Source organism: Vanessa cardui, chromosome 12 (genome assembly GCF_905220365.1).
Source record: "Vanessa cardui chromosome 12, ilVanCard2.1, whole genome shotgun sequence".
Taxonomy (NCBI): Eukaryota; Metazoa; Arthropoda; class Insecta; order Lepidoptera; family Nymphalidae; genus Vanessa; species Vanessa cardui.
Window position 1 is genome coordinate 3928754 of NC_061134.1, and position 23546 is coordinate 3952299.

The 23546-nt window shown below is 35.4% G+C and overlaps 1 protein-coding gene across 7 annotated transcripts in view; it reads right to left on the minus strand.

Moving 5' to 3' along the window:
- Positions 1-518: 518 nt before the first annotated feature.
- Positions 519-23546, minus strand: part of LOC124533990 (huntingtin-interacting protein 1) — a 36164-nt gene continuing 13136 nt past the window's right edge. For 3 of the 7 annotated variants that reach the window (XM_047109586.1, XM_047109584.1, XM_047109587.1), the window contains exons 2-25: positions 22752-22842; positions 18689-18799; positions 17780-17932; positions 16091-16248; positions 15001-15062; positions 12804-12981; positions 12562-12682; positions 11921-12028; positions 11271-11359; positions 10692-10788; positions 10557-10620; positions 9919-10028; positions 8669-8769; positions 7788-8196; positions 6683-7456; positions 6140-6481; positions 5526-5676; positions 4826-4980; positions 4392-4512; positions 3062-3288; positions 2444-2685; positions 2098-2327; positions 1856-2013; positions 519-1514 (exon numbers count right to left, since the gene is read on the minus strand). In XM_047109586.1, the coding sequence (XP_046965542.1) occupies positions 1485-1514; positions 1856-2013; positions 2098-2327; positions 2444-2685; positions 3062-3288; positions 4392-4512; positions 4826-4980; positions 5526-5676; positions 6140-6481; positions 6683-7456; positions 7788-8196; positions 8669-8769; positions 9919-10028; positions 10557-10620; positions 10692-10788; positions 11271-11359; positions 11921-12028; positions 12562-12682; positions 12804-12981; positions 15001-15062; positions 16091-16248; positions 17780-17932; positions 18689-18799; positions 22752-22787 (4227 nt within the window). In that variant the 5' untranslated portion in view covers positions 22788-22842 and the 3' untranslated portion in view covers positions 519-1484. The remainder of the gene's footprint in view (positions 1515-1855; positions 2014-2097; positions 2328-2443; positions 2686-3061; positions 3289-4391; positions 4513-4825; positions 4981-5525; positions 5677-6139; positions 6482-6682; positions 7457-7787; positions 8197-8668; positions 8770-9918; positions 10029-10556; positions 10621-10691; positions 10789-11270; positions 11360-11920; positions 12029-12561; positions 12683-12803; positions 12982-15000; positions 15063-16090; positions 16249-17779; positions 17933-18688; positions 18800-22751; positions 22843-23546) is intronic. The other 4 variants (XM_047109588.1, XM_047109583.1, XM_047109590.1 and 1 more) reach the window with 4 other exon arrangements.

Here is a 23546-nt window from a genome sequence, read left to right on the forward strand (position 1 = left end):
CTAATGAGCTTGCCTCAATTGTTCGGAGACTGTCATAATAATTGATCAAGTAAAGATGTATGGTTCTGTGGTGTCAGTATAATAAGTTAACTATAAATTACTATTTAAATTAGAAAGAACGACGAAAACTACTAAAAAGAATATTTATCGCTTGTGAGTAAGCAATTTGTAACTTTATTTTAATGCCGCATCCATACATAGAGCAGGTTAAATACAAGAGTGCAATATTTCTATTTTTCTAATATATAAAATTTTTGTAAGTAATTTTTTTAAATAAAAATTTAAAGTTTACATTAAGAGTTACAAGCACTTATTTAATTTTCTTTGTTCTGCGATAAATTATTCAAACATCGTAAAAGTTTGATCAAATAAAACCGTCGCTATTTTTAGAGATAATAAACAAATTTAAAACACTTGCAACAATATGTTCGGATGTGAATTTTTTTTTATTTCAGATTTTTAATTCATGAATAGTCCATAGGTGAATATTTGGTACGGTAAATGAGTAAGAAAAATAATAATTTGTAGACATTTTATTAGTAAACACAATATGTATATAAATATTTAAAACACTTAAGGCTAGAATAATTCCATCAATGTCAATCACCATTCTCGTTACAAATACAAATGTAGATTTTCATAATATATTATTTAGTGAAGTTTTTAGGATTAAACAAGTTTCTCTGTAATTACATTGACATGTGGTGTTATCAACGAAAAGACACTGATAAAAACAATTATTTATATTTAGCAAGTAAGTTGTAATAATATCATACATAGGTATATAAAAAAAGTAATTTTCACATATTCTATAACTTAGTCTCATTCTTAAAGCTTAATCTGAAGACAAGGCAAGAACAAACTTAGAACACCACTAGCATATTTTTAATAGGTAACGATTTCATTTAATATTTAGTGGTTTGTTTTTAATTGTTATCGACATTCATAATAATTTATTGTCATTAATAATTAACGAGTCCGTTATTAATTTAATAAAAAGCAACTGTTTTTTTTTATTGTGATTTTTTTTTTAGTTTGTTCTAAGCCTGAACATTTACGTTCTTTTAAAATGCATTCGATATTCAAAATGTATTACTCATTTTTTTTAGTAAATTATAAAAATAAATAGCATTGATTTTATTTGGAATGGTATATTAAAAAAAAAACGATACTCTTAAATGTGATTAAGGATGATTTTAATCGTAAAGTTTTCGAAAGTGCTTTTAATGTATCTTTTTATTTAGTACCCTTTTCTAATTTAAATTGAGCCTTCTACAAACAGGAAGACATTCACTCTTGTTGTCAATAATTACATACTACGGTGAAATGTTATGAGCAGTTTGGTTTTATTTATTTTTTTGGTAAAAAAATCGTTGTAAACAGTTTAAATGCATCTTTAGAATGTTTGTCAAAATAAAGTGCTTTTCGTAAATCTTTAAATTTTGTCATGTACAAGTAAGTTTTATGTGTTTTTCATGGTATGTTCACTCTTCTCCATTTGTCACTTTCCCATTCTGAAATAAGAAAAACACAACGTTACCGGCTATTTGATGAAACTGACTGCTTGGCTGCACATTCATGCTATAAATCATTGCTCTGGACAAGAAAGGAAATCTTAACAAATAACAATCTCATAAATAATTGATTCCATGACATAGAGCTATAAATAGAATAGTTTTATGCTAATGTCAATATAACGAATATCATATCCGAGAACGCCGCAATAATAACTATCTAATCTAAAAAGCGGTAGATAAGATAATGGCTTAATGGGAAAATTATGTGTCTGCATAGTTAAATTATACAACTACTTTAAAAAATAGGTTCTAGTCGATCAAATGTAGCGCGAGGTCACCTCATGCAGCTGCGCGAGGTGGTAGTGCCGCTTGCGCAGCGCGGCGAGGCGGGCGCGCTCCGCGTCCAGCGCGCTCTCCAGCTCCAGCGCGCGCACCTTGCTCTCCATCTCCAGCCGCCGCGTGGCCGTCAGCGACAGCGCCGACGTGTCTAGCGCCTCTGCACGACACACAACCAACTAGCTCACTGGCACGCTACGACTAGGCGGGCGCGGGACACACGGGACACGCGGCCGGGACTCACCCTGGTCGCGCACGAGGGCGGAGGCGCCGCGCACCGAGGCGACGACGGCGCCGGCGGCGGCGGCCACGGCGCGCGACGCGGCGGTGAGGCTGGCGAGCGCGGGCGCGGCGGGCGGCGCCTTGGCGCGCGACGCCGCCACCAGCTGCGCCGTGCTGGCCGCCACCTCGTGCGCCGCCGCCGACACGCCCTCCACGCGCCCCGCCGCGCCCACCGCCTCGTCCGCCGACGTGCTGCCCGGAGAACATTCCGAACATAACACATCCGATCCCGTACGTTGATGGATATAGACTACAACTGCAACTCATCATTAAGAAGATATGATTTGTGTAAATAAAACTTTACTCACACCAGGAGTTTGGCAGCGAACACGACCGCTTTCGAGGCAGAGATGAGGCCCTCCGACCACTGCGGGTTTCGTCTGTACATTTTCTGGCGAGTCTTCGGATCGCCCAGCTCGTTCTGCAGCTTCCTGCTATCCTGGACGAGGATCTTGACTGCGGCCATCAGCGTAGTGCAAGCGTCCAGGATCTTCTCGTTCACCTCCAATTTAATGCCCGTGTCGCCGGCTCGACTGGCCGCCAACATTTTCTGTAAGGACACGAATGTTGCAGCACTTACTTGGTGGTAGGGCTTTGTGCGAGCCCGTCTGGGTAGGTACCACCCACTCATCAGTTATTCTACCGCCAAATAACAGTAGTCAGTATTGTTGTGTTCCGGTTTGAAGGGTGAGTGAGCCAGTGTAACTACAGGCACAAGGGACATAACATCTTTGTTCCCAAGGTTGGTTGACGATGAAAGGAATAGTTAATATTTCTCACAGCGTCATTGTCTATGGGTGATGGTGACCACTTACCATCAGGTGGCCCATATGCTCGTCCGCCAACCTATACCATAAAAAAAAAAAAAAACACGGATACATAGTAGACGAGGGGGCGGGGGGGGGAAATCTAATAGTGCGACTCGCCTCGATCTGCGCGGCGGCGGCCTCGATGGCGCGGTCCATGTCGGCGAGCTCGTCGTCGACGCAGCGCGCGCGCGCGGCGTGCGCGTCGGCCCCGCGCGCGGCGTGCAGCGCGCTGTGCACGGCGGCGCGCGCGTGCGCACAGCCCGCCGCGTCCACGGCGCCGCCCGCCAGCGCCTCGAGGCACAGCTTCGTCGACGTCAGCATGTCGCGGCACTCCGTGTTCAGTTCTAAGTACATACAATATATCTATATATAGTGGAAGTAGGTCCGAGTGGGCTCGCACTGTGCTGGACGTTCGATTCAGCAATAATTTTATTTAATTCTGATAATGTTTTGTGTATAATGTTCATGAATGTGTTCATGAATTAAGAAGACGATTTACCATTATTATTTATCATATTGCATATCAAAATCAAAAATAAAAATCAAAATAAACTTTATTCAAGTAGGCTTTTATAAGCACTTTTGAATCGTCATTTTACAATTAAGTGAAGCTACCACCGGTTCGGAAAGTAGATTCTACCGAGAAGAACCGGCAAGAAACTCAGTAGTTACTCTTTTTTTAACATTTAAAAAATACAGCGTCATGTTAATTAAATACAATTATTTCAATTAAAGTATCCTGCTTGGAAGTCAACAGGTATTAACTCCACGCTTTTTTATCATCTACAAAATCTTGTATCGAATAGTATGCTTTTTCTACCAATGTATTTTTAACAAACGATTTGAATTTACTAAACGGCAAAGTTAAAAATTTCTGCGGAATTTTATTATAGAAACGGATACCTTGCCCCAAGAAGGATCCATTGACTTTGCGGAGTCGGAAACTTGGCGTTATAAGTTTATCCTTACTTCTAGTGCATATACAATGATTATCACTGATTTTATCAAAGTGATCAATGTTACTGTGAATATACATGATATTGTTGTAAATATATTGCGACGCAACAGTAAGTATTCCTACTCTGTTAATATGTATCAGTTGCAACTGATACAAGGGTATGCTATTTTATAAATAGCATAAAGAAAAACAGACAAAGTTCATTTGTCTAGTAGTTTATTTATTAGACTGCAGATCCCAAAAAAAAAATTGTTGAAAAATTTATAAATAATGTATCTGCTAAAAAATTTATAAACGCATCTTTACCAGCATGTAACACCGTTTATCCTGCACGTGGAATCTCTCCCGTCAAATTAGCGATCTCATCGCGTCATAAGAAAAGCACATATTATGTACTTTTTAATAGTCCTACTCCGACTTATGATTGTATATAAATCGGCTAAAGGCACATTCTTATTTAAGAAGAATTTCTTTCGAAGAAACACTTACTGTCTGACAGCTCGATGTCTGTGGTGATGTTGGATAGGTCTGCGAGGTATGCGGAAAGCTTCGCCGCGTTGTGCGCTGCGAAAATTGCTGATTTTGCTACGACTTCTTCTTTGCCTTCCATCTGAAACATATCATGTGACATCAGCAGTTTTTTATGATATAAAAGCAAATAGTCCCCTTGGTAAGAAATGGTCACCAGCGCCCAATAATATCGGATTTGTGAAAAATGTAATCCTTACATCGCCAATTCGCCACCAACATTGGGAACTAAAATAACATGGCCTGTAGGCTAACCACTCGTAAAATTGAAACAACGACACCAAATATCAATATCAATATAATATTCAACGACCGTAGAATATCTCGTATGAGGGAATTTATTCAAATGGTGTATATATGTAGGTGAATAACAAAATTGATGTATAGGATCTAACCTTTGCGTTATCTGTGAGCTCCTCCAATGACTTAATAGCTAGTTCCGCGGCTAGGTTATTTGCATCTTGAGCATTCGAGTTTTCAAAAGCAGACAGCGCTCCGTTCATCACCTCTAATGCGGTTTCACTGGCGCATGAAACCAATTTAGACGTCTCTGAAAAGAACGAAAAAAACAAATGCAAGGTACATAAAAATAAAGTTCAGAGAAAAGTCAGAATCTTTGTAAAACACTCAATTACATTTGCTTTAACATACAACAACATCAGCCTGTAAATTCCCACTGCTGGGCTAAAGGCCTCCTCTCCCTTTGAGGAGAAGGTTTGGAACATACCACCACGCTGTTCCAATGCGGTTTGGTGGAATACACATATGGCAGAATTTCTATGAAATTTGTCACATGCAGGTTTCCTCACGATGTTTTCCTTCACCGCTGAGCACGAGATGAATTATAAAGACAAATTAAGCACATGAATCAGCGGTGCTTGCCTGGGTTTAAACCCGCAATCATCGGTTAAGATCCACGCGTTCTATCACTGGGCCATCTTGACTCGTTGCATAACATAAGTCGACAAAATTCAAAAACTATAACTGAATTATAAAGAAAAGAAATATTAATAATAACAGCAAAGAGTAATACGCTAAGTGTAATAAGACAGAGAGTCTGTTTGGTTTGTCTGTCTTACGAAAAAAACAACTCACGTTTCTTGATGGCTTGCTTCGCTTCCTCCAGCTGTATTTTGAGCGAGCCCATGTCTGCCTCCAGGATTGTATTTTGTTGCAACAAGTCCTGCAATTCACACTCGGCATTCAGTCGTTCGCTTTCCGTATGCTCTAATCTAGCTTCAATCAACTATATCATCGAGAATATACTTAACGTAGCGCCGTCGTAGTCCAGTCCGAAACGTACAATAATAGGGCACCAGAAGTATTCCACATGCAGATATTTGTAGAGATGCAGAGATAGAGCGAAGTCGGAAAATAAAACATGCCATTAGATATCATGCAACTAATTTCTAAGAAGACACATTGACACCACAATTAAGCTTAGACTACACTAGATATGACGAAAGGTTTATTATACAGAAGACAAAGTATTACATATTTCGAAGCAACGATCATTAAGATTAAGGTACTAAGATAAATTATTACCACCGAAATTGCAAAAGTTTTTTTTATTTTGTAAATTGTACACTTTTGTCTGTTTAAAATTAAAAAAAAGGTATCCATTTCGTAATTATAAATGTTCGTCCACCACCAAAGCATCTTGTTTGATAATAAAAACACAAAAAACACCAGTCACCAGTTAGTCTAACCTGAACTTTAGATTCTGTTTCAGAAATAGTACGCGTGTATTCTTCTCTTTCTTTCGTTCTTAATTGTTCAAGTTCCTCTATTTGTATTTTATATTTATTTATTTCTTCTGTTTGTGAAAGGCTTATCGTTTTAAAATTAACTTCATTACGTTCCAAATTCTCAGTTAATGTTTTTATTTCATTGTCTTTTTCAGAACTCGTACATTCATATTGTAATTTTATGTTTTCTATCTCTTGTTTAAACTTTTCTTCCAATTCAGTATTTGTTTTTAAAGCTTGTTCGATCTGATCACGTGACTTTTCTTGTGTATCCTTCAACTCCATCACAATATTTTCAAGATCCTGATAAAACGTTAGAATTATATAACAAATTTAATGCACACAATAAGTACTAGTTACTTTAAGAATGATGATTGGGTATATAATATATTTGATTTGACATTTATAAAGCAATCAGCATTGTTTGACAAATTGTACTTTAAACGATATTTATAGTTAAAGCCGGTAATTACTATTTGAGTATACAATTGAATGAACACAAACCTGCTTTTCAGATATTAACAAATCTCTCTCAGCTACTGTTTTCTCATTTTCAAGAGATAATTGTTCAAGTTGCGTTTCCAACGATTTTTTCTCATTCGAAAAATCATTTTTAATAGTATCAATTTCTATTAATTTTTCTTCAAATCTCGTAGTCAGTTCTTGATACTGTAATGTTAGTTTCTCAATTATATTATCCTTTGATTGAACAGACTCTTCCAGTTGTTCAACTCTTGTGAGCTGATCTTTTAATTCCTTATCTTTTAAATCTTCAATTTCTTTTATCAAAGTATCTTTATTACTAAGATTTTCTAATAAATTTTTGATTTTGTTTTCTAGTTCTGAGACCTCTGTATATCTCTCAGTTAAAACATTATTTAATTTTGTTTTCTCAAGATTTTCTTCTTCAAGTTTATTATTTAATGTCAAAATTTGTTTTTGGAAGTCTGCAATCAACTTTTCCGATATTGCTTCATTTTGCGTCAATACATCAATCATTGTTTTGAGACCATTGATCTCAACTGTTTGGTTACTGATTACTTCATCATTGTTACTTTTAATGCTTTCTATACTATTTTGTAATAACGTAAGTTTACTGACAGCCTCTTCAATTTCAATATCTTTTTTCTTTAAAATACTTTCAAACTCTTGATTTTTGTTGGACAACTCTTCATCTAATTTGTGACATTGCTGTTCGAAATTACTCTGCGATTCATTTAGCTTCATTTGAATAGTTTCTAAATCGGCTTGTAAATTGTTAGTATAATTAATTTGCTCCTATTGAAAATAAACCTTTTATCAAACATTAGAACATGCAGTGTAATCTCAATCAATTAATAAATTATTATTAATTGACGGGTTACTTTATTATATTAAGCATTTTTAGTAAACATGCATTAGCATAAATAACATCAGACCAGTAAATAGACTTTGCCGCTAGATACAACTACACTATTTAAAATAAATCTCTTCCCTAGTTTTAAAAACATACCATCCTTCCACGATAGTAATAATTTGGAATACATATATAAGAATTACTACAGACATTAATACTATGAAACCAATGCATGCATTTTGTGAACATTAAAAACATACGAAAATTACTGACCTGTTTCTCGTGTTGATACTGCTGTTGAAGTTCAGCGAGCTGTTTCAACGCATCCTCCCTCTCTTCGACCGCTTTTTTATATTCATCCCCACTCTTTTGCCGGAGACACATCAACTCATCTCTCACTTTACTGTACTCGGCGTCTTTTTCACTAATTTCTTGTTTGATTTTCTCATTGTTTTCCGTGACTTCCTTCAGTTCGTTGGTCACTGCTGTGAGTTTCACTTCAAGTTCGGTTGTTGTGGTCTTGTGTTCGATCTCTAGAGCTTCCATGGACGCTCTTAGAGACTCTAATTCGACTTCTTTCTGCCTGGCTTGTTCGAGTTCCGTTCTGAGGTTGGTCAGTTCTGATTTGTAAGCTTCGATTTCTTCGCTCGATGAAGCGCTCTGCTGGAGTAGTTCGACATCTCTAAAACAGTTAATTACTTTACAGAGAATCCTACATTTTCAAAAAAATGTTGTTTATTGAAGGACCTGTTTAATTGCCACATAAGATAATCGTTAAGTAAAAAAGGGGCCATTCATTTATTACGTGCGACTATTTTCACAAATTTTTGACCCCCTCCCTCTATTATAAGAGAAAATACGAATAGGGCGTACCCTGTATAATAATAATTATGTAAGAATCTAAGAAAAAAGTGAATAAATGTGTAGTTTATTTTACTTTAAATATCAAAGCAACATTTTTTAGAAATGTTTAATGGTAATTTCAAAGGTTCTTAAGGTATTCATTCGAGCGAACCTCGGCAATCGTGTGGTTTCCCGCTCTTTTTCAAAGAACAAAAATTTAGTTAGTTAAGAAAACATAAGACATGCTCCCCTCCCCCCTAGACCGTCTAATGTAATAAATGAATGCCCCCAAAGTAATGTTGGTAACGTACTTCATTCGATCATTCAGCTGTTGCTGCAACATTGTTTTCGCACTTTCGTGTTGCGCGGCGGCCGCTCTTAAGCTTGAAGCGTTTTTATCGACCTCGGCTTTCTACAGTAAAAAATATATATATTCATATACATGTATAGTACGACACAAATTAGATGTAGCATCGGAAAATGCAATGCAATGAAAATAAAACCGATTACTGCCGATTTACACAACCAATAGAAATAGCTCCCTATCGCGCCATTCGACGCTATTCGTCGCTATAGATTCACGCGTCAGAGAAAGCAAGTGCATGTAAATTGAGGAATATATTAGGTCATGTGATATTACAAGTTATTACGTTTGTGCAAAGATCATATTCGCATGAAAAAAAAATTAATAATTTAGTATCGCGTACTCAATTCGGATGTGATCGGATTTGCCGATGCGACGTTTAAGTTGTGTCGTACTATACACCATATTACAAAAAAATAAAGATATTATTTACAAACATATATAGGCACATTATGAGAAAATATTGTCTTCTTTCTGACTAGCGATTTTTATTAAACAATCTTTGAGTTAGATTATACTTGAAAATTGGAATAAGTTAGGTCGTATGACTTTTTACTTATATACGTCCACACATAACGATTGCTACATAGCAGTACGTAGTAATATAATAGGCTATTTGACAATGCGATAAATTGTGTATTATTGTAATCAGTGTATATTATGAGTTTAAAAATGGCTATTTACTAACGAAAGTCGAAAATAATACTTAATTTATTCAAAAATCCATAAATAAAAATGCATTTTTTCAAACGTTTGTCACGTGACACAAAACGCTCCTGACTGGCCGGACTTATGATGAAGTCACTTTCTTGTAAACTCTGCCTTTCTACTATATGTACCACAGATTAAATACAGGAAAGTGATGTCACCGACCCCATAGCAGCGCCATATTGTCCAAGTAGCATATATATTTAAATATGGAATTTTTAATATGATATTTTTCGGCAAATATGTACTAGTAATAAAAAACACAACTTTTACTGGGTTCCTTAACTTCTACTAAATAATTTAAAATGGATTTTAAAAACCAGTCAAATAGCCTATTGTATATAAAATATATTGATATATAATAAAATATATAATTAAAAATTGTGTAATTCTATATCGCTGAATGTTGACGAGATTAGCTAACTCTAAGCTGAAAAACTTAACCCCAACTTATGTATAGTGTGAATATTCATGAATCAAATCATTAACCTGTCTAATTAAGGCGATGTGTTCTTCACGTAGCTGAGTATAAGCACCCTTTAACTTCTGAAATTTCTCATCTAATATCTTCGCTTTTTCTTCAGTCTGTGTCAGTTTTTCTATGAAACATAACAATATGATATATTAAATAATGATAATAGCCAATAAATTATTTAACAATTTTTCATATTACATTTGTTTCTTTAATACTAAATTTCAATATTGGGCACAAGTTTGGCCAAGATGCTCTTGTTTCCAGGACACACAGTAACAGCCTGTAAATTTCCCACTGCTGGGCCTTCCCTCTTTTTGAGAAGGTTTATAACAGCATGTTGCTCCAATGCAGGTTGGTGGAATCAGACACATGCAGGTTTCCTCACGATGATTTCCTTCAACGCCGAGCACGAGTTGTAAATACAATTAAGCAAATTGTCTTCCTTTTCTTTTGTATTGTCTTGGATACCAGTCCTTGTTCCAGATTTTTATTATGTGTTAAGATAAGATTTATTATTGTTATATATTGTTTAAGTTACAGGCTACTGTCCTACTGCCTAAAGACAAAAAAAATAAAGGAATATTTTTGGAATAATTTTCTTTATGGAATATGACCGTGATTCATTTGACTATAAAATATATAATAAACATACTTTTAATTTCCGGCGTTTCGACTGATATAATATCCATTTTCTGTTTCTCCTCTTCAAGCTCGTTCTGAAACAATAACATTGTATTTAGTTGTGTGTGTGTGTGTGTGACGTCACGTTTAAATAGCGCAGTATTACTTTGGTCGCCCGCAGCTGTGACTCCATCCTCGTACAGTGCTCCCTCATAGATCCCAGCATCGTATTCCTCTCTTGTATTATCTGCGACACTTCTGACCTGTACATGCATTATTTTGATCACTAATGTTTCATCACAAGCTGTTAAGTAAGGCAAGATCGTTTACATATAACGTTTATATATTGTATGAATACAGATGAGACGGGACTTGGTGCTGAGCGAAGGGTTCTGGGCACACATCAAATCTGATATAATAGTATAAATATAATATAAATATGAGACAACATCACATACATTACTCTGATCCCAATGTAAGTAGCTGAAGCACTTGTGTTATGGAAATCAGAAGTAACGACGGCACCACAAACATCCAGACCCAAGACAACATAGAAAACTAATGGTAATCTACATCGACTCGGCCGGGGATCGAACCCGGGAACTCTGAGTGTCGTACCCATGAAAACCGGTGTACACACCACTCGACCATGGAGTTGACTACCTGCAGGTAGGCTAACGGGAGAATCGTCGACAAAAAAAATCAAGTTCCAAATTAAATACGACTTGGTATAAGTGGCACGAACCTCATCCTTTTGAGCTCGTTCTGCAAATGGTCGATGAGGCGATCGCGCTCCACGATGGGGTCGGGCTCCACACGCTCGGGGCTCGCCCGCTGCACACACACACAACACACACACACACACAGTTAACCTTTGGTATTTCTTGCACTAAACACTTTCATTGTATGTGTACTTGACATTAGTACTGAATCTGCTTCGTAAATCAGAAATAGTTAAAGGCCAATAAAGTGTTACTAAATTTTGCATACATAAAAAAATCATCCTTGATACCCGGCCGAATCGAACATATTGTATTTATAATATAATTTATCAGGTATATAATTGATGAAAAAAAAATTGTACCTAATTGAGAATAACATACATACCATGAATTAAACAATAGCATTAAAATAATGATATAAACATTTTTCAAATACGGGTTGCGATGTCAGTACTTATATTTCAAATTTTACATGCTAACTGTACAAATCACGTACAGTTAGCATGTAAAATTACTGTCACGAAGGTTGTAAATGAAAATGCATGTAAGTCCGTCCTTTGTACATGTTTGATCTGTGCAATAAAGAATAATATAAAAAAAAGGTTCATTATGAAACGTACGCGCTTGAATTGGTTTTTCTAGGGAATTAAAATAATATCGTCGTTTAAAATACCTGGCTTATAGTATCAGATGTGTCGATAAGGGATCCCACAGCATCCACTTCGTCCGGAGGCTGCTCTGGTATAGACACCACTGGGGTTACGTATGTACCGAAGTCGCTCTGGAATGGGATTATAGATTAATAAAAGATACTAATTAATTTTTAAATTATAAAACGTCTTAGGCACGAATGCTTACGAACTAGTATTATCTGTTGGAAAACTTTCCTGGGATAATTTTTAAACATAAATGAATCCCCTGTTAAGTGATTGGCATTCATTCACCTCGTGATTAGTAGCGAAAAAACGCACCGTCGGAACTTATCCGCGTGTTAAATCAAATACGCCATTGAAAAGCCATATCAGAATAAATTTCAATACAAGAGAGGAGGCGGATAAACGACCAAGCGTGATATATCATATTAGGACACAATATCAGAATTCATTTTACTGTATTTAATATTATATACTATATTAATAAAGAATTAAAAGGTAAATGCCAACAACCAGGCTAGTCTAAATCACGCAGTCTGTATTTGGAACTCTAATTTAAATGTTTTTAATTCATCTTCTTCTCAGCGGCGAAGGAAAACATTACGCACTCTATTCCCCTCATGAATTACAGGAGGCGGATGTACAAAGCGTATACTGTTACCTGGAGCAAGAAGTTAGGCGGATTTGAAGGCAGCACTGGCAGTGTCAATAAGTTCCGATAGTATTGCAGGCTACTGGCGTGTTTGTAGAAGGAGCTCAGCTTTTTGAACTGCTGCCGAAACCTGATCAAAGAGATGTGTTGTATTTAGTATCGTGTAGCATATAGGGGGGCGGAGGGGGGATTTTGCTCGTATTTAGTATCGTATAGTAGAGCGAAGGGGGGGCTGTTGTATAGGGCAGCACCTCTCACGGTGTCCGGCGAGCACGTCGGGCGGCAGCGCGGCGTGAAGTCGGAACAACAGGCGCACGTTGCAGTCGTAGATGTGCGAGGAGTCCTGCGCGCACGGGATGAGCGCGGCCAGGCGGCACTGCCCGCTCGCCGTCATCGAGTTGGCGCGCGCGTTGCCCAGGCTGTCGAACACTGCGCACGGCACGGATCATCACGAATGCGCATTAATGTATCAGATTAAACTGGTTCTAATTAATTTCCTCAATAGAAACTAATGAACAAAGGTCCATACTGATCGAGAGAAGGATATTATGAAGAAGTGGTACAGTCAGTCTGGGTAACTTTGGCCTTCAGTAAAACATTGGCCCACACTTAAACACTGCCAGTTTTAATTGATTTACCGCTACAAGGCATAGAATATGTATTTAATTTTTTATTTATTATATTCTTTAGCTATCTTCGTAAATGTTCACATTTATAACTTGACAAGTGTCATATCGACATTTCGTGTACAGACCAAAAAAATAAAATTGTTTTTGGCGCGCGTATTTCGAACCCTCGAAAAAGTTATCTCATGCGAGTGAAATAAATTATTTCCTGCGAGTTACTGACTTTGATCCCATTATTTTATGTTTCACTGAGGAGATGTATGTAAGTATTTTTTTGGTCATTTATTCAGTATTTCGGCGGAAATTTCATATTTTCGTTGGAACAAGGGATGAAATAGTTGTAAAAACGAATAAGCCTGATAATAAAGCCGAGAAACAAAGTAAAAAGAAGGCAATCAAAGATACAACCAAACAACAAGGTCAACAGGACAATGAATCTTTTTGTATTGTGAGTTACGAAGATTGTCTGTTTCCTGGTAAGGTCATCAAGAGCCTGGGACAGAACCTAAAGATTTCCGTAATGCAAAAAGCTTCAGATGGGTGGAAATGGCCATCTAAGCCTGATTTTCTGAATTGTAACAAAAAAGATGTTGTGAAGTATTTAGATCATGAGCAAATAGTTGTGAAAAGGGGATACTACGAAATACATGATGACTTTTTATACATGGAATGGGGAAATTAACCTATAAGTTTCAGCATCTTTCACAACTACTTTCTTATGTTATTTCCTGTTGATTAAGGTATTTGTTTTCTCCTGTTACTAAGATATTGTATTTCTAATTTTAGATTTAGGTTGATTTAAGCACATTTTTTTTTTATTAAAAAACCTTGTTTCTCAAGGATCAGTAAAAAAATACACTTATGTACATTTTTTAGTTAATTTTATGGCAACCCTAACCTTTCTGTTATGTTTTTATTGTCTATGGCGTAAGTTTGCTTCTTCCTAGCTCTAAATTACGAGGTTAGTTACCCATAATCCTGAAATTAAAACATACGTAGTGAAATCCAGATCCAGACATACATGGTACAAAGTTACCCAAGTATCCGCAAAACTTTGGCCCAGCCTAAAATCGCAAAATTTTCCTTGCCTGCTTTTAACTAAAATCAAAATCGGTTGCAAATTTTACACAGCAATGGTTCAATCCTACTGATATTATATTACTTGGAGAGCAGTATACAAATTAAAACGATTATTTTCTACAAAAAGTGTCCTGACTGGGCTAAAGTTACCCCGAGTGACTGTATCGCTCGCGGTGAGATCGATGAGCCATTAAGGGCAAGAACCGTCTTCAAATATTTCTCGATGAAAAAATAGGCCATTTGTAACGGTTCTACTAAGACAGTGAGTACCATAAACGGCATCTATCATCTATCTCACTCTTTTTGCTTCTAGATTTCATGACATTGCAAATTTGATATAATCTTATTTAAAACATAAGGTCACTCAATTTATCAAAACAATCAATGTTACTGTTGTTGAAAATAAACAATATGAATTCCCAGTTAGGATGAAAATTATAATTTTTTTATTTATGGTACTTTGTATTTATTTTCTATAGCGATGTCTATAAGAAATAAACACATCAAACAGTTTTTATACAGCGCAGGGCAGGTGTAAAAAGTCTAATAAATGATTGAATCTGAAATAGCAAAGTTGAAACGACGAAACTTTATCGAATCAAATTAAAGTCTATTCAAACATTCAAATAAACTAAACCGACAAAAAGCAACTCATGTTCACACGCTGTATAAATAATAATGAACTGTAAAATTTATAATCGATTTTACAACAACGAATAAAATGTTAATTGGTCACACTAACCTGCAGCTTGGAGACTGAGTATATCTTCCATATAATCGAACAACTCGACACATAGTTGGAAACTGAAAAAGTTTATTTATTTGATGATTACAGATTACACTCCACCACAATGATATTCTAATAAACAGATATGTTATACCCATACTAAACAACAGAAAAAAAAGTGTGCCGCGCCGGGGACCGTTTATTTTACATTTCGTTACAAGTAAAAAGGATAGCTTGATAAAAAACAGTAAAAGGGATAACTAGATGTTTTAATTACGCAAAACGTATTACTGCATAATTATGATGTATTATAACGTATTACTCGTCCCAATTATGACGTTTTCTAGTCTTCACTTTTTGCGCGTTAATGACATATCTGTTTACTAGAACATCATTGCTCCACTACAAAGATAACATACTATAGAAGAAAATAAGAATTATCTAATTGACGTTTAAAAATGTTCACTGTTATCTGTAAATGGTATGGGTATGTTATGCTGAAGAATGTGAATCATATTGTGAGGTCTTGAGCATGGATGTGGATGGATATAGAGGCAGGGAACGAGCAAAGATATGATGGATGGATTGTGTGAAAGACGATGTAGCTGGAAATAATGTTACTTGTGAGATGACATCAGACAGAAAAGTATGGTGGAAGACATGCTGCGCTGACCCCAAGTAAAATTGGGATGCATCCAACTATGTAATTACTATATCCTACGTTAATCTGATCTATATATTGTAAGTTACACCTGGTAGACAGGGCCGTATTTAGGGGAGGGCAACCGGGGCAACTGCCCTGGGGCCTCCACATTAGCGGGGGCCACAGTTTTCAGCAAGTTAACAAATACCGAGATATAGTCAAATTATAACAATATTACTACTAAATATTTTAAAAGTTACCGATACAAGAAAATAAATCATGGCTTACTGATTGAAATAAAAAAAGTAATAAATTCATGATAATATAATTATTAGGTTGTTTACGCTTCTGTTTGTCTGGGGCCCCCACTGCTTTGTGGCCCGGGGGCCTCCAGACCTTTAAATCCGACTCTGCTGGTAGACAAACCGTCTATCTATATTACGTCTAATTATTGTTACTCACTAATTGTTGACGTCGTTCTCAGCGATGGCATCCAATTCATCGGCCGTCAAGAGCATATTACCAGGAAATCGTGGATTACGCGCGTGGAACTTCAACTTGGTAACCAATAAGTTACTATACAAGTGTATTAATCTTCCGTAGCCTTCACGAAGATGAACCTACGAAAATCAAAAGTGAATTTATATTTTTGTCTATTATTACTTTTTAACCCCCGACGCAAAAACGACGGGGTGTTATAAGTTTGACGTGTCTGTGTGTGTGTGTGTGTGTGTGTCTGTCTGTACCACTCTAGCCGCCGAACGGATGGACCGATTTTGATTTAGTTTTTTTTGTTTGACAGTAGAAAATGTCGAGAGTGTTTTACGTAAGTTTGATGAAAATTGTTCCAAGATGGCCGCCGCCACAAAATGACAGATTAGATATTTTTTTTAAACTCCATCAATATGGGTATCAAATGAAAGGGCTTGACTAGTAGAATACTATTAGATATGACAAATTTAAAATACAAGATGGCTGCTTCTACAAAATGGTGCTTTACATTTTTTTATTACAACTTGATCAATATGGGTATCAAATGAAAGGGCTTGACTAGTGAAATACTATTAGGTATGAAAAATTTAAAATCTAAGATGGCTGCCTCGACAAAATGGCGCTTTATGGATATATTGATATCATTTGATATCCATATCCATATCCATCCATTTAGACTTATAGCGAAACTATAAGCATAAGAGGGGTGTTATAAGTTTGACGTGTCTGTCTGTCTGTCTGTCTGTCTGTCTGTCTGTCTGTGTGTCTGTCTGTCTGTGGCATCATAGCTCCCGAACGAATGAACCGATTTCAATTTAGTTTTTTTTGTATTATAGGTGTTTTACGGGCGAGTGTTCTTAGACATGTTTGATGAAAATCGGTTTAGCCGTTTTAAAGTTATGGGGGGTTAAAGTGGGGAAGAAAAACCGAATTTCTGCAAATATGCTCAATTCTGGTATCAAATGAAATGTTATGACTTGTACATCACAAAAAACATTAATTAATAATTAAATAAAATTATTAGATAAAAAAAATAATTAAGAAACAAAAAAAATTAATTAGTAACTAAAATAAAAAAGAACAAGATTGACCTTAAAATGTAATCTTAACTTATATGTTCTAAATCAACAAGAACCAACGTATTTACAACTTAACCAGATATATTATAGGGATGCTTACCTTTAAAAAGTATAAAATAAAAAATTAAATTAAAAATTTCAGAAACCCCCGCCACAAAAAACATAAGCTACCTTTAAAAAGTAAAAAATAATAAAAGAAAATTAATCCTAAAGTACCTATATGCATAAGTATGTATTAATATTAAAAAAAAAAAACTTCGCGTTGGGGGACCGCACCTAATTAATTAGTGTCACATGCTTACCTATCTCATCTTTTATATAACACTTAATATTATTTTGTACAATAGCGCTCGGTCCCCCAACGCGAAGTTTTTTTTTTTAATATTAATACATACTTATGCATATAGGTACTTTAGGATTAATTTTCTTTTATTATTTTTTACTTTTTAAAGGTAGCTTATGTTTTTTGTGGCGGGGGTTTCTGAAATTTTTAATTTAATTTTTTATAACATAAACTCACGAAACAAACAAATCCCGAGGTAGAATATTGAAAATATATAAATAAAAACAGTGATCGTACCCACAGTTTGCCAAGATTCTCGATCATCCCAATGTGACGCTGGGAGTCGTCGAGACATGTGGGGTGACCCTCTCGAAGCAGTTTGTGTGTCACGTGACAGAATTTCCACGACACGATCCTGTTGTCCTGCAGCGGCAGCCGAATCGCCACCATCTATCAAACCATACACTTTAATCATCATTGAACATTTGAATACCACAGCGTTATCAAACTCCGTAAGATGTGGCCAAACTCTATCACCTATAGACTTTCATAAATGTCATAGTCTGCCATCAACGTATCAATATCGACAGAGCCGTATTTAGTGGAGGGCAACCGGGGCAACTGCCCTGGGGCCTCCACATGAGAGGGACCCTCCACATGAGAGGGACCCTCCACATGAGAGGGGGCCACAGTTTTCAGCAAGTTAACAAATACTGAGATATAGTCAAATTATAATAATGTTACTATTTAATATTTTAAAAGTTACCGATACAAATACGAAACAATTCATAGCTTACTGATTGAAATAAAAAAAAACTAATTAATTCATAATAATATAATTATTAGGGTGTTCACGCTTCTGTTAGTCTAGGGCCCTCACTGCTTTGTGGCCCCGGGGCCTCCACACCTTTAAATACGACTCTGAATATCGAACCTAATCATTACAGACAAAAGACTAGAAAACGTTCAGACATATCAGATAATGAAATGTCCGTCATAAATAACTTTACTAACCCTTTTTCCTATAGGAAATATAATCAGGTCAACGTTCTTCAATCTTTTGTCTGCCCTGTCATATATAATAAGGGACCTTATAGACCTAAAAGAGATCAGTTAAGAGATATTTTCTAAGCAAAGTAGACCACGTCTTTATCTTCAGACCGAATGGTCGTCGAAAGTAAATCTAAATTAATAAAATAAACATACCCAGTAGGTGACCGCGCTTTGCTCTTGAAAAGTACCGATGATCGTGCTTCGTACATGTTTCTCTTTAACTGGGGTCTCGATCGAGTTTATGGCCTTCTGGATGGCTAATGTCTGGAATCATAATTAGTTTATATACTATATAATTACAGTGTGAAATTAACAATATACTTATAAGCAATAAAAGACTTTTTCGTACCATATAGTGAGCTAACAATATAAAAATATATACAAATAATCAAACTACAGACACATCTACCAACCCTAATTAACAAGCTTATAATAATTAATTTAATACATGGGTATATCAGGCGATTTTTAAATATGTAATAAAAGTAGCAACTGAAAGTTGAATTAGCAATTCTTGGTAAGTATCGTTTGCAATTAATAATTAAATAGTAATTTCCTATTTTATGTTTATCACAAAAGGCAAAAATATAAATGCAGTCTTAAAATACACGTATGCGATGAATCTTGGAATCAAAAATAAAACACGCACGTGTTTACTTCGCGTTGATCTTGGATCTTATTATTAATAACAGCACGGGAACAAAGATCTAAATAAAATCAATGTCAACACCCTCAGGCTGGTAAAAGGGCATAATGAATAACAATATTAAATATGAGACAACTTCACATACATTACTCTGATCCCAATGTAACAACATAGAAAACTAATGATAATCTACATGGACGCAGCCGGTAATCGAACCCAGGAACCTCGGAGGGGCGTACCCATGAAAACCGGTGTACACACCACTCGACCACGGAGGTCGTCGAGGAGGAGGTATTAAACAAACAACAGAAAATATAATGCAAAACATATATGTAACTTAAAATTAATTAAAAGTGTGAAACATATTCATTTTAATACGATATATTTTTTATTTTAAGGCATAGGCGCAAGGACGTATAGTCTACTTAATAGCAAGTATATATTATAACATTGCCAATAGATTGGACCGTAAAAAAAACTATTCCTTACATCGCCAATGGACCAAAAATCCTGGTAATTGAGAAGTTATGTGCCAGTTACAAGTACCCCGGGTCACTCACCCTTCCAACATTATAGTGGAATATCTACACTATACAAAATCTCTGTTTGAATTGACTTTAGTCAAATTTCGAATGCTTATAGTTTGGCTTCAAGACTACTACATTTATATTCATGCTGTCCACGTTATATTATTTGTTTAGTTACACATTTGAGAATCGAAATATTTACAATTATATCCATATTATTTAATTAAATGAAATAGACAATTTAAACATTACTGGATGCATGTTTGTACAATTGATTTGGTCGGTCCTTTTTGCATCTAATCGTAGGTATTGTATCTACAATTTAATATTATTTACGATGATTTATACATTGAACTTCATATCTTCGTAAAAGATAAGATCAATATTCAACTATAAATATTGATATGTCCCGTGCCTATATTCGAAGGAAATAATTCCTTGAAAAAATATTTCAAGTTGACTCATGTTATTATCTACAAAATAATTTTAAAAGATTAACAATTAACAATCATCTGTTTACCATTCTTATCGTATTATCTGGGCATCCACCTATTCGAACAACACACACAACCAATAAGCACATATGGATATATTATGTTAAAACCAAACGTTAATTTGCATTATCTATATAAATATTATATATGTGAAAGTAGCTCTGTCCGTCTGTCTGTCTGTCTGTAGCTCTTTCAAGATCAAACTGAACAGAATTTGATGAGATTTGTCATGAAGCAAACTTGAATTCCAGGTCATAGACTACTTCTTTGCTTACGTGACAATCTACAACACGAGCGGAGGCGCGGGAAACTACTAGTGTATCATACATTTCTATATAAGTACCAGTTACATATTCTACACTAATTAATGATTTGTATGACGTCATCAGCCACGTGTTTACGTGTAAGGAATACCTGCACCGTGCACGTTTACTAAGTGTGACCCACTAGACCTAATTAAATGCCGTGCTACACGCAAAGTATAACAATATAAAAATTTTAACAAAAAGAAAAACCGACTTTAAGCAAAACACTATTTTAAAATAAATAAATATGCACTAAAAATTAATAAAAATAATTGCTTATTCAACGTATTTTTTAGAGTGCTCCTAAGTAAAATGAAATGAAAAATATTAGACTACTTAAAAGTCGATTAACTATTATATAACGTAGTTAGAATCATCAAAATTTGTTGGCGATATTTTGGGTTATTCACCTATTTATCGCGCACATACATAATGCAAATTTAAGACTTATATCGTTTTCATATGGATACCATAATCAACATTGGACTTAAAAAAAGGACCACATGGGAAGCACTAGCTTACAAATAAATAAAAAAATCGGTCCTCCCAGTGAAAAGTTATGAGGTAACAAACATAGGAAAAAACACGACGAATCGATAACCTCCTCCTTTTTGAAGTCGGTTGAAAATTACAAGTGACAGGAATATTTACTTGCCATAGCAAAAAAAAAGTCACAGTCACGACACACGTCTTCAGTTTAAATGCTAAAATAAATAACTAGGTGTGTATGGCTCACACGGGTGTCACCGACGTTAAATTGGATTACACACGCCTGTTACGTTTACGTGATGAGTTGTATACAACAAAGTGCATCTTGTTACCGAAATACCAGTACGGATTGCCTGATTGATTGATGATTATGACACTATATCGCATCTTTGTAAGGTAAATAAGCAATCTAAAGCAAAACATTTATAATATCTAAATTAAACTAATACACAGTTTCTTAAATAAGGCGGCAATCTTCGAAATTTTTAAACTTTATATTTTTAAATAAAAAGTAAAAGTAAAGTAACAGCCTGTAAATTTCCCACTGCTGAGATAAGGCCTCCTCTTCCATTAAGGAGAGAGATTGGAACATATTCCACCACGCTGTTCCAATGCGGGTTGGTGGAATGCACATGTGACAGAATTTCGATGAAATTAGACACATGCAGGTTTCCTCACGATGTTTTCCTTCACCGCCGAGCACGAGATGAATTATAAACACAATTAAGCACATATATATAGTGGTGCTTGCCTGGGTTTGAACCCGCGATCATCGGTTAAGATGCACGCGTTCTAACCACTGGGCCATCTCAGCTCTTAATAATATAAGTGTAATTAACCAGCTCCGCCTCATGGGTCGTTTGGATATAGCTAATTGAAATAGCAGGAGTCAAAATAAATAAACAACTATGACCTTGAATTGACCTGACATATGACAATAATCTGTAGTATTATATGTATATTCATTCTAGATCGCTTAAATTCAATATATAATATAAAAAGAAAAGTTTTATAGTGAGATTTTATTTTACTTACATGCAAAACGTTTACATATACAAGGCTTCTAAAAGTGCAACGAAGATAAAATGAAACGAAGAATAAAGTCACGAGATCTTACAGGATTTATTGTCACCGGTTCAATTGATGAGTCAAACTTTTGATGTCAATTTTATTTATTTACACTCCAAGAAACAATGCAAAGTGAATCACTTATTAATAAGATGTTTGTTATTTTGTGAAAAGTTAATGTTAAGATTGGGGTATGAGTTAATTTAAAACACCATGAGGATTACACTGACATTGTTATGTTAATAAAAATTAAAATGTTCGTGAGGTATTTAGATATGAATGTTAATTCAAAAGAAATCGTCCAATACTCAAAACGTCTCGAAATTTAAACAAAAATATCGATATGTTAATTTCGACATCTGACTAAATCGATTGATGTCTACAATAATCAAGAAATAATTAGTTTTGCTTTTGTAAGATAAAATTGCCAACGAGTAGTAATTCAAAATGTATCGCATCCGATATATATACATACGTATATATTAGCAACTATACATATATAACCTCTATAGTTAGCTCATTGTAATTGTTCGTTGCTTAAAAATAATCAGTTACTAGACCAATAACGACAAATACGACCATTAATTCGGATAATTGGATAATTAAATTACACGGATGTTTCGACATTTGTTGATTTTACTACGTAGAGGTGGCGATCGTGAAATACATTAATGTTATTAAACTTACCAGCTGGTGGAAGCGTTTTTCTGTAGGATTGGCCATAGCAAGGTGTTAGTGCAACACGAACTCAGCATGCATTAGTAAGTGCTGTACCAGGCTGAAATGAGATTTGGCGAGGAGAGTTAGTCTAGTTAGTGTTAGGGCCATTACGCACAAATATATCCATCCTGACACCTTCCTATTTATGTTAGACTAGTAACTTGCCAACGATGAAATAAGTGACCACTAATAACTATTCATATTAATATTAATTTATGTATGTACAAAGTTACTTTTTTGTAATATTTGTTAGAGAATGAGCCCATACAACGTAACAATGTGCCACCAAAATTGTAAGCTAAGACTTTACGGCTTTTGTGTCTGTGACTTTGGCTCAATAAACCTAACCTAACAAACTAACCTGAACATAACAATACTAAGCATTGCAGTTTGGTGGTATAACATATGATGAGGGAGTGATAGCCTGACGGGGGCATACACAAAACCCAACCACTAAACAAAACAAAATAATATTCATATTGAAACATTTACTTTTTTAATATTTATTTTTCTTACATAGAGTCTATGCCCACTCAAATATCTATGGTGTCTTTGGACTTCTTTGTAAAGCGTAATGGCGTTATGTAAATAATGTAAAAAGTCTGACAGTTGCAGTTTTAATGAGAAAAATGAAATTAGTAAAATTAGGGATAATTCATTCATACGATTTAAAAATGATACGAGATTTGAATATCATGCATTACTTTTAAATATTTTAATACATTTCATCATGGTTGTGTTCATGTCATACGATATATGTAA